At 35.3% G+C, this 12,626-nt stretch overlaps 1 protein-coding gene across 1 annotated transcript in view; it reads right to left on the bottom strand.

Annotated features, from left to right (window-relative positions):
* Window positions 1-3: 3 nt before the first annotated feature.
* The window catches only part of LOC142355516 (uncharacterized), a gene marked incomplete at its 3' end in the record, with an annotated part of 34,488 nt that continues 21,865 nt past the window's right edge, over window positions 4-12,626 (bottom strand). Inside the window, exons 6-7 of the mRNA XM_075407648.1 lie at window positions 7,296-7,405; window positions 4-76 (exon numbers count right to left, since the gene is read on the bottom strand). Coding sequence (XP_075263763.1) covers window positions 4-76; window positions 7,296-7,405 — 183 coding nt within the window. The remainder of the gene's footprint in view (window positions 77-7,295; window positions 7,406-12,626) is intronic.

Here is a 12,626-nt window from a genome sequence, read left to right as displayed (position 1 = left end):
CAAGTTGAATTTAGCTTGCAATACCACACAGTCCGTCTTCTGTTCAATTGATCCGTCTTGAAATGTTACTTGGAACCTTAAACAAAGACTCACATAATTTTCACTGGATTGTATTGTTAAAAATGTTGTGTGTTGGTAAATTTAAGTATATTCTCATATATCTAGGGAAAAGAGGAACCTGCATGCAGGGGTTAACTTGTGCAATATCCGATGAAAACAAATTTCCTTTTCAATAGTTTTCTTGACTTCGTATTGATTAATCAGTTCCAACCATTCCTATATATATATATATATATATATATATATATATATATATATATATTTATATATATATATATATATATATATATATATATATATATATACTCTCATGCAAATTATAAACAAAATAGTCTATAAAACTGCATTCTAAAATCATAAATTGTTTTTTGCTGGAGATTTAATTGCGTAAGCTCATAGAAGGGCAGCGCTGAGCGCGTCTTGGGATTCTTTGATCATAACGACACACTCATCATTTATTTTTTTTGCTTTTTTGCAGATTCAAGCTAACTGAGGGAATCGTGAGTACGATTTTAACGCAAAAACTGGTCCCTCTTGTATGAAAAAGTGCTCGCATCATTAGTAATAGTTCATCAACAGCTCGAAAGCACATTTTGGCATGTTCACCCGTGTTGAGGAGAACGACAATATTTTGTAAGAAATCGTAGTTTTCGTCGTTTTGTCGTCCTTTTCATCGTTTTCATTAGTTTCCGTCGTTTAAGTCGTATTTTAAGTGAAAGAAATGATCGTTTCTTCGTCGTTCTTTTGTCGTTTCTTATGTCGTTTTTTTGCAAATGAAGTCGTCGTTTTTTGATCGTTTTTTCGTCGTTTTTTTGTCGTTTCTTACGTCGTTTTTATTTCAAAAGAAATCGTCGTTTTTTGATCGTTTTTTCGTCGTTTAATTGCTCTTCAACTAGTTTTTCTATATTAGATCGTTTTAGCAAGTATATTTAATGGCCTGATAGCGCAGTGGTTAGTGTATCAGGTGATGTATTCGGAGGTCTGTGGTTCAAATCCCAGTTGGATCACGTTTTTTTTTTCGTTTTTTCGACGAAATAACGACGAATTAACGACGAAATAACGAACAAAACGACGATTACCACGTAAGGGCTTTGATCGTTTTTGTCTATAGAAAATGATTAAAAACAACGATTTCTTACAAGTGAAAAACAAAATTCCTCAACACGGGCAGTGAGATCCGATAAGTCGTAAAATACTGGTTAATATCTATGTTCTGCTGATTCCCCCGTCACCCAACACAACATTCTTTGATTTCACTATTTTACAAAAATGATTATGAGTAAGCACATCAAATCAAATATGATTTATAAATAATCAAAAAAACGATCAAATATGTTCCGATATTTCCTTGAAGACACACAGAAATCATACAAAAAATTGAAATCCGAAAAATTGAATAATCTTCATTTAGGTAAAAAATTTCATTGAAAATCGGATAATGTAAACAAACCTTGATTGGTTCTACAAATTCCCGTATTATGTAGACAGAGAGCGTTTAATTTTAATATACCACATATCTGCGGTCCACATTTTGACTCTTCGGGTTAGCCAAAATTTGGGATTGGACGCTTATTTAGAATATGATTCCAAAGTTAATTGTAAACTTTTGTTTTGCATGTTTCTTATGAATTAGCGTCTTAGCTTTGCATAAATTGGCTTCAGAGAATATCGAGATACTTAGGTGGGCGGACTTATTCTTTTATTTAAAAAAGGAACACTGTACTTCTCTAATATATGTAAATGCTGCAGTCATAGTAAAATTTACAGAGATGGGCAATGTAGAAACTTAATAATTATAAACAGAGAAAACTAATAATTAATAATAACTAAACTATCGACCAAAAAGAGAAATCACTTGTAATGGTGGGGAGGGACGAGAGTAACATAAATTCAATACAATACAGAAAGAAATTTAATTGAGCTTAAAATGTTTCCAAGTAATTGAACCAAGTTGGGTGTTCTTCGGGTCCTTCTTGTATTCATTAAGAAAAATCTGCTTATATTTTTTCTCTGCAAGACTGTATGACATTAACAAATAATTTCATGGAAAGAAATAGTGCGGCAGAATATCTCTCTTAATAAAACTTCTTTCATGCAAATTGCATTTTAAATCGTCGGGGTGAAAAATTATTGAGTTCGCTCGTGTATATACAAACTTGCTGTTGGTTATTTCAAAACTGAGCTTGAGAGGGCAGGCTTCATTTTATTCATGATGCTATGAAAGTAATTGGCAGCCCTGCAAACAAAAAGCAGCAAAATAGTTAGTACATCAAAATTGATTTTGAGATCTGAGGATGAGTCAAACTTTTGTCTGCGAAAACAAGCTTTGATAGCTCAATTCAACTGCTTTTCTAGTGTAGTTTTGAGAAACTGAATGACAGTTGCTAGTAATACAGAAGAATATTGAAAGTGACTGAGAACAAAAGAGTTCGAAATGATTCTTCTGTATACAGTGTGAATTATATTCCTGAGTACATACATGCATATAATGCCTTGGGCCATTCTTGATCAAAAAGAACTTTTACTTGTTTCTGGTATTTGAGATCTTTGTCAACATAAACACCGAAATATTTGATTTCTGATTCCAAAATCGAAATTGATCTCCAACTTTAAATTTGGGTTCGTCTTGAGGTTTAGAGCTACCAAAAGTTTTAAACTCTGGTTTTTCCAGATTGATCTTGAGGTGATGCACTCCAAAAGAATTGTATTAACTGTTCTTTGGCCTCTTCTCAAGCACGTCTTTGCATTTGAGAACTTGATCAAGTTAGCCTAACATAACTGTGTCATGTGCGTATTGTATTGTTTCACATGACAAAAAGTTGCTGAATTCATTAATATAGAGTTTGAGCAAGCGAAGACCTAAAACTGTCACTTGCGGAAATCCTTGAGCCCATTAAATTCAACCTGATTTAACAATATTGATTGTGACTCTTTGTGTTCTGTTTGAAAGATAGCGGGCAGTTAGATTTTGAACTGTTATCGAAAATCCAGGAATGGAAAGCTTTTGAATCATGAGCTCGTGATTGATAGAATCATAAGCATTTGATACATCTAAAAATGCTGCTGCAGCAATTTTTTCCGTTTATTGTTGCATCGTATTTTTTCAGTTGAATAAACGTGTGCATTTGTTGTAGAAAATTTTTTTCGGAAAAAAAACTTTGTTTTGGAAAGCAAGGCAATCTTATGTACATATTCATCAATTTGTAGTTTAATAAAAGATTCAAAAGTTTTTGCTAATGCTGGTGTTAAAAAAATGGTCGATAGTTTGGAGGATCATCAAGGCCTCTTTTTTTAAAAGTGGTGTGTTGTCGGCTCTTTTGAGCTCAGCCGGGAATGTTTCTGTTTCTAGTTCACTAGTTGCGCCTCGCATTGCCCATGAGGGAATGGTAGAAGGACGCAGTGGTTTAGATTTTCCAAGAGCAAGAAGCGCTTTAAGACATTCAAAATTAAAGTACCAAACCAAACGGAAAAGGTCTTTTTTGCCTCACCGTGGGCATGTCTACAGTATGAATCCTACTTTTAAAATTTCTCCTAATTTACTAAATTTTTAATAAGAAAGTTGGCTATTTAAATTATTTTTTATAATAATTTCATGGCAAGAATTTTTTAAAGACTAAACCGTGGTTGTCGTTGTCACGGAATTTTTTAACTCATTGATCAAATTCCATTTCTTGCGCTCTGAGGTTGAGCTTTCATTTAAGTGATCATGAAAATTCTCAAAATCTTTCTCATAGGCCAGGGCACACTTCGGTTTTAAATCTGAAAACTCGTAGAAAGAATCTGAATCGAGGTATTGCTCTCTATACAAAATTTTTTTACGTGAAACTTTTGAAATGAACCGATTGGCAAGGTAAAACTGCGATTTCTTGTTCCTTTTAAAAATTGTTTTGATTTGCTCATGAACGATTGTTTGCTGTTCAGGTTTTTACTCAAATGAGCATAGCATTTCACATGGGACTGCAAAACTGTAAAATGTCTACCAATTTAACTGTTCGATAGATTGTTTAAAATCTTTTGGGCTGTAAATTGATTTACCATAAATTTGGTTTTTAATTACTTTGTTCTTGCTAAGTTCCTGGCAAGAATGATAATTGAGCAAAATGAACTGTTTGTACTGTTGAGTCAAAACAATTCAGTATAAAGAAGGGGTTCGTTTCCGTCAATAATAATGTAATCTACAAGTGAGTTCGATTCATCCTTAACTCTAGTTGCTTGTTGCTTATTAGTCACATATGAAATTAATTTTTTTAAAATTCTGCTGTTCTTTGTTTTTTCAAGAAGTTGATATTACAGTCTCCCATCATAAATTTTGTTTTGTTATCAGTAAATGGACTATCAATTGATTTAGAATACTTCGTAAAGAAGCCTTTTTGGATTACAAGAACTGTTTATTAGGTAAATTTTCTAAATCCGTAGGCAAGTTATTTCGACCCACAGAGTATCATAAAGAGAAATTTTGAAAGCTAGATCAACGCGTAGTTTTGGGTTAAGTTTCCGATGAACAATTAATAACATACTTCTCCCTTTGAACTCACCAGATCTTTGCGAAAACAAGACAGATCGTTTTGTTCGGGTTTACCAAATCAGTGTCAATCTTTGTATCTAGCCATTTTTTAGATAGACCATAGTTGCAATTAGCAATTAGCGCCAACAACATTCATTAGATTTTTTTAAACTGAAGTTGTCTTCTTTTTATGCTCCGCACTTTTAAATGAAGAAACATTTAATTGTCTGAATAAATTTGGCGATCAGGGAACTTGTGTTTCATTGATTGAGTTGGCACAGGGTTGGTTTCAATATCTCGGGACCTCAAAAAAACCAGATACGATGAAAAGTATAATCAAAGAAATAAGTTGTTTTATACAAAAAAGCTAGTGATATTAAAGCATGCTTCTTTCTCCAGGACTTGGTCTCTGTCCAGATTTGAGTAGGAATTGTTATTGAGTTATGTGACATGGGCAAAGAGGAAGTCACTTGAGAACTCAAAAACATTAATCCTAAAATTAAAAAACTTATCTTGTTCGGAAACTTTAACCTATTAAACAGTTGAGACTAAAATTTTTTCATTACAACAAAAATTTACAATTGAATCGTCATTTTATAAATTAATCCATGGATGGTAACGGTAATAATAACATTCAGTTTTAACTTAGAATTTGCACTTGCGTTAGGCTAGTACTGCTCTTAAAATTTTTGAAATCGATTATTCAGTTTATAGCTCCGGTTGGTAAATTTATTAGTGTCACAAATGCCAGTAGATGTTTGAAGTAAAATCATTAGAAGATGATTTTTAAGGAAAGGAATATCATGATTGAAATTCAAATGTACAATGCCTTGATAGAGAAAATTATAATGGTTGATCTTTGTTTTGAAGGAGAGAATTGAGCGTTTCAATTCATTCATCTTGATCAACACAAAATTTTCACCAAGAGATTCCAATCTTTGTTTAAGTGCAGCATTAACCTCATCATATACTTTGTTTTTAATCAATTGAAGTCGTTTTCTTTGATCGGTATTACCTCCACCTGACTACATACACATCAGGTTGAAACTCATTTTTACAGGCATCAATACATCAATAAGGCTGAGCATGTCATCTAAAATCTCATTGCTGCTGTTTTGTAATTTCGAAGCCATATTTGTTCCGTCTTGAAGAATTAAAGTTTTAAAATTTTTGCAGTCATAATTATCCACAATTTTTTCCTCTTTGGTGGTTGATCCACGGTAGGCATGGATAGCTGTGTCCAGTGGTAAGACTGCCTCACTTTCCGGTTTACCAATGATGCTGCTAACCTGAACCAAATTTGATTGTTCTTGTTTGAATGGGATTAAATCAAAATCTCTGACTTTCTCTGAAAAAACCTGGTTTGTTGAGATTTCGATTCATGAGTGGTTGTGCCCTCCCCTTCAGTAGATGACAGTTCCAATGTTTTGTCCTGCACTTTTCGCTGATAAGTAACGAGTACATTTTCAATAAAGTTTTCTTTTTAATGTAATCTTTGACGTTAGTCAAGACAAAATTTGAAGGAGCTTGCCTTTTTAAGTTGAACCCATTCCATTAGGGATAGCAATGAAGGATCATTTTGCTCATTTAGTTTGATATGCTCTTGGTTTTCTAGTTGAATATTATTAAAGTTTGTGACATACATTGCAATTTGAATGACATTGCATATTTTGAATGAAAATGGTGAAATTTTTTTTTGCTGTGTTTGCATAATTGCAAAATCGATCAATGTTTCAAAAGAAGAAAGGTCAGCTGTACTGTTGGAAAGTTTATTCGCTGTCTGCGAAAGTTTATTCGCTGTCTAGCTTATTAGTTAGTCAGCGAATAAAGTTTATTCCCTGTGAAAATATGTTAGCACCCAATTTTGGAATAAATATTGAATTGCTGGGTTTTTTGAGAACCACAGCTTGATTCCGGGGAGTAAGAAAATGATGAGTTGTCAATACTTTTTAGAAACATTTTCATAAACTATGGAGAAACATAGTTTTATGACTCATTTTAATCATTAGAGGATCAGGTATGATTTCTTTGGTTTCATACTAGGATTGTACGAAGTGCGCAAGCGTGGACAGTACGAAACTAAATACTATCGTTGTATGAAATCAAAGAAACTCCAACCCGAGTTTTCCGGGAAATAACTTCTCATGGTCGAGTTGGCATATTTAAGAGGTGAATAAAATTTCCTGTATCAAGTGCATTCGGTTTTGGGATCTATTCTGTTTCGCCTCCCTCCCCCCCCCCCCCCCCAGTGTTTTTATGACCCCCAGTTACAAATTATATGTTGTTATATAGCACGTCACTATGTACTATGTAAGAAAATAGCACGTGTGCCTGGGGGTCATAAAAAATTTATGCTCACTAAGCTGGGGGGGGGGGGGCAGAATAGATCCCGGTTTTGCAATAATAATAATACATGGGAGCGCAGTTCAAGTCGGATTTCTCTTACTCTTATTTTAACTTCCTTTGAGCAATTATCACCATACAAGGGAAACGTATTAATTGTATTAATTATCTGGTGGAAATCCGAGCATCTTAGAGATTCAGGCAATTAAGAGGTAATAAAACCATTTTCGCAAGTAAAAACCGGTATCCTTAACTGTGCCAATTCGACCCTGACAGTTTAAGGTAATGCATTCAGCAATTGTTTCTATGCTTGGATTGCGGCCATATCTTAATGGAGGCACGCTCAAAGCAATGGTCAAATTTTTGAAATGTAATTTTTCAGACTTGCCGTTTAGCTGAATTTTCAAGTGTTGCATTGATGATAATTTGGGATCCAGGCCAGAGGAGGGTTCGTTTATTACTGCTGCGAGATCTGTACCCACAAATGGCTGTGTTGGGCTAGAGACACACAGAGCAAAACAATCATAAATAAGTTTGACAAAGATTGCGGGGGTCAAGTAGTGAGAATATGACTCAACACAGAACATCGTGTGGGGTGTCATTGCGGTTCGTTAGATATGCGGCACTTATTCGTCCCTTTAATTCGAAGCTCAAACCCAGTATTATGAATCAAGAACCCGGTACTTCGAGATATATTCCCGGTGCTCTGAATCCTAAATCGACTAACTCGAATAGTAAACAAGAGTTATTCGCTAATCTAATGGCCTTCGAAATATTAAAGCTATTTATATCAGATAATATAACATCTGGTTATATAACAATCAGGTTAAAGCTAGCCTCCACAAAACGTAGCCGGCTACTGACCCACCTCTTGCTAGTCGGGGTTGGTCTAACGTCTGGCAAGCTACTCTCAAACGACTGGCAAGAGGTTGGTCAGTAGCTGGCTAGGGTTTATGGAGGCTAGCTTTAACCTGATTGAAACGGTTTGGGCTAAGAGCGATGGTGAGGGGATTTGAGCGAGCTAATGGAAAAATTTGCAGGGGCGGGGATTAAGGGAGTGAATTGATTGAAGTGGGGGAGGGGGTCAAACTCAGAAAAACCCTTCAAACCAATAATTTGTGTCTCCAAAACAGGTTCGGTGAACTGCATGATTAGAGTCTGGTCAGCCGAAAGGCTCCAAGAGAAATTAATGTGCTCGACACGTTACCTGTTTATCACGTTTTGGGAAACAAAGTCAAAACGATCAAAGGAGCAATCGGTCCGGCAACAAATTGCATTTGAAAGGTGGCAGGTCTATTATAATTGCTATGTAAGATTCTGAACTTTATTAGGCAGCCTAGAACGGGAAATGTTTTCTGTAAGGTTTTTTGTTAACTTAGGGCCCAGATCTCACAAATCGAAATTGTTTTGTTAGGTGGTTCAATCTTGTTTATAACCCCGTTTACTTGCTCTTTGCGGCTCAAACAAAGAGTTAGTGCAACTATTCAATTAACAAAATAAACAGAAAAAAAATCAACAAAGTAATAGTGATTATAAATCGAAATAAGCAACAATCGAGCAACTACTATCCAAATAGAACAGCAATTCTTCATCACTAACTAACATACACTTAAAAACTACTCAGAACACTGACTGCTAACCCTTAAGCACAAACCAACCCAAATATCCCGCGAAACGATAAAACTACGGCATGATTAAATACACGCGATAAACGCCGAAACTCGAATAACCCCGTTTACTTGCTCTTTTCGGCTCAAACAAAGAGTTAGTGCAACTATTCAATTAACAAAATAAACAGAAAAAAAATCAACAAAGTAATAGTGATTATAAATCGAAATAAGCAACAATCGAGCAACTACTATCCAAATAGAACAGCAATTCTTCATCACTAACTAACATACACTTAAAAACTACTCAGAACACTGACTGGTAACCCTTAAGCACAAACCAACCCAAATATCCCGCGAAACGATAAAACTACGGCATGATTAAATACACGCGATAAACGCCGAAACTCGAAAAGACTACCAGAACAATCTATCTGCTACTAACTAGTCACCTATCGATTTGAACCACGCTAGAACGCTAACCGATCTAACCTCTCGAAATAACAGGCAAGACTCTGCCAAATAATCTACGCTCGACTCAGCGACTATTCAGAGTTTTTCGCTAAATTGCTCCGGCAAAAATGAACAGCGCCGCTAATAACAATTACAGGAGCCTCATACTCTTCGCAGTTGGTAAAATCCACCAAAAAAATGGTTATTAACTTGCTCACGGTTAGATATTTCTGCCCTGCGCTTATAGTGTAAGCCGTTTTTATACTGAGAGCAGCGAACAATTTGTTTGCTTAAACCAAACAGCCTTCTTTATGACAAAAGTATTCAGCTTTCTACAATGCTATTGGCCCTTTTGTTAACATCCGCAAAACCAATGCGAAATTATGGTTACATGTTAAATAACATACACACTTATTAAGGTCACTCAAGATGGCCACCAAATACCATACAAATTACAACACATATACATGTTGCGAGATTTTCGGGGTTACAGGCAGTTATTTCACATAGGGGAAATCCGGAGGGGACTACGTATCGTCTAAACAGTTGCAGGCTTAAGGGCTCGTCCCGAGGTGCGCACATAATTACAAAAAATATTAATGAAAATGGCCGAAAAGTCGATATATATTTGGTTTCCTAATAAATATGTGCTTCCGGGTCTTTTGTTTACATTAGACGGTTAGGGTTATGGCTCGTATTCCAACTAATCAAGCGTAGGCTTAGGTTTTAGGCACCCTAATAAAAATAGCGTTCATGGAACTGAAAAAAAGTCGATTTCGATTTTACCCCAAAATTATCACTTTTTGCCCTTAAAAAAGTTAATAGCTCCGTACTGGGTAAAACTGGCACTACCCATCCTGGTTTGTAATTACTTTAGGGGTGCGCTAGGGTGCTGTTGATCCCAGCTGGGTTCAACCATATCGGCTCCGAAAAGTCTGGGGTGTGAAAAATTTCAGTCCCAATTTGTAAAAGTTTTCAGACTTGACCAAAATTACAAATTTTCTTCTGTTATAATGGATGTCAGTGAGTTTAAAAAAATATAACATTGCAAAAAAGTCTCTACGACATCCTCCAAGATTCTTACCCACAAAGAACGACAATTCCGGACGAAGCTTTGTCTATTCACTATCCAACCGCAAATTGCATCCTAGTACCGCAAATATGTATTGCATCCTAGTACCGCAAATATGTAAGCAATTGCGAAGCCCATCCTAGTAGCGCAAAAATGTAAGCAATTGCGAATCCAATTGGATGGAACTAAATCACTTTCAAAGGTGTTCCAGAAGTAAGTAATGTAATCATTTGAAATATCCCATTAACAATACTTTTGTAATCACATAGCTATGTTTCTTTCAGTTCGGATTCTTTCACTCAGTTTCAAGTCAGATCCCTAGGTACGAGTCATTACACGTACAACTGCGTATTTTCCGCCTTATCAGTCGGCAATGCTTACTGGGGATTGTGTTTCTGGTGGGATTATCGAAGATTGGGTGAAACGTCTGCGACAAACGGGACCGAATCGTTACCAATTTGATCTTCCCGATGTGGTACGTTCTAGTGACTCGACCAAACATGTTACCGCGCTCAGTTCGCCAGACCTACGGATGATTGCCTGAGCACTCGCACCTAATATCTATATCTATGTTAGTTCACCAGGACAGCCAGAAGGTCACTGGGAAAGTTATGTGGGCATGCACGCTGGCCCGCTATTTATCTTGCGGTCTCGGTAAATGACAAAGGATGCGGTCATGTTAATCTTAATCTTGTACGGAAAGTGGACCCAATACCACAGTAAATTAAAAAAAAATTAAGACTATTTACATATATAAACAACGATAATGATGATGACGATAGATACAATGATGATGATAATGATGATGATGATGATGATGATGATGATGATGATGATGATGATGATGATGATGATGATGATGATGATGATGATGATGATGATGATGATGATGATGATGATGATGATGATGATGATGATGATGATGATGATGATGATGATGATGATGATGATGATGATGATGATGATGATGATGATGATGATGATGATGATGATGATGATCACTGCACAATTCTTACAAAAATTAACTTGTGCCCGATGTCAAGATTCTTCAGATAAAAGTAAGTCTTGCAAGGAAAGTAAGTTTTTTTACCGAGAGGCAAAAGATGCGCATTTTTGTCGATTTGAGGTTTCTAGTACTTTTATATTGAAAGAATTGGGGTCTTTTGCGTTGAAAGCCTTTTTTTAACCGAGTTGAAGAATAATCTCTGCCGTTGTCGAAGGGTGAATTTTTCAACCTTCAATTAGGATCCAGTGCCCATGCCGACCACATAATGCGCATTACAATGTTTTTATTGTATAAATTTTCCAAATAGCGTATACCAATAAGAATGATCGTTTCTTTTTCGCCATATCCCACACATCAAGACCTTTTGACTTTCATTGTAATACTTTATTTTGGATTAAAAAAGTAAAGGTGGACAAGATTGTCCACTATTGTTTAATAATAATGATAATAAATTGTTCGTAGTGCCGTTGTCATAAAATATTAGCCAGAAAAAACATACATTGTACAAATACAATCGGTTACAATTTGTGACACTACAAGGTCGCCATTAAACCTATCAGGTTAGTTTTCAGGCGCCTCACGGAAGAGTTGTGCACTTTTAGTTGAAATAATAATAAAAAAAGTGTTTAAAAACGAAAAGTTGTCCTTTCCAGTAGAGATTAACTAAAGAAACTGTGTTTGTAGCAATCAAAAATTTTGCTCTAATGAGCATGAAAGAGTCTGTCTGGCAGGTCCTGGTTACCAGTTATATAAAGATTCAAAAATGTATGGCAAAATTCTTGTATGTTTGCCTCTTTTATTGTTCTAACATCTTCAATAAAAGAGTTGTTATAATTCAATGCCATTTTAAGCATCCCAAAAACTCTACATTTCAATGAATTACTATCGAATCTTTGTCTGCTAATTTTTACAATCTGTCAACGATTTCTCTTTTTCATGATATCATTATGGTCCGAGTCCGCTATTATGGTTGAAAAAACTTCACTTAGCGGTTGCTTTTTTATTAGTTTTACTAGTAGTTTGAATATTTCAAAAGCATGTAACTCTGCTCTGATGGGTTGCTTATGAAATTGTGGACTCGCATTCGCTGGATTGACTCGTACTTACGCTTCCAGAAAAATATTTTTAAAATTCTTTTAATTAATAAGTTGATTGCTTTTTAAAAATTTTCGTTAGTAGATCCGTAGATCAAAATTCCGTATTTTACTGTCAGTTTGACATAAATTTTAAAAATTTTAGGAAGATGTGTTCTTGTAAAAATAAGGCGTAATCGGTAAAAAAAGGGAACAAAATTTTAAAAGCTTCTCTTTGACGTAATTAATATGATCTTTGAATTTCAACTGGTCGTCTATTATTAATCCTAGATGCCTAAAAGAGCTGGTTTGTTAAATTTCCGCTCGGTTAGTTGTTGTTCTGTGCTGTTTTTCATTGCGTCCTTTTCCAAACACCATGTGTTTTGTTTTTGTTGCGTTAATTGTCAGTTTCTTTTTATGAAACCAATTCGCAACTGCGGCTAGTGCGGCATCGTGATTTCTTCCTACACTCTCAATACTACCTTTATTATAAACAACTGTATCGTCA

The sequence above is a fragment of the Convolutriloba macropyga genome, unplaced genomic scaffold, assembly GCF_964194025.1.
Source record: "Convolutriloba macropyga unplaced genomic scaffold, txConMacr16.3 SCAFFOLD_955, whole genome shotgun sequence".
In the NCBI taxonomy this organism is placed as follows: domain Eukaryota; kingdom Metazoa; phylum Xenacoelomorpha; order Acoela; family Convolutidae; genus Convolutriloba; species Convolutriloba macropyga.
The sequence above is the reverse complement of the archived record's forward strand: the minus strand, read 5'-3'. Positions and strand labels throughout refer to the sequence as shown.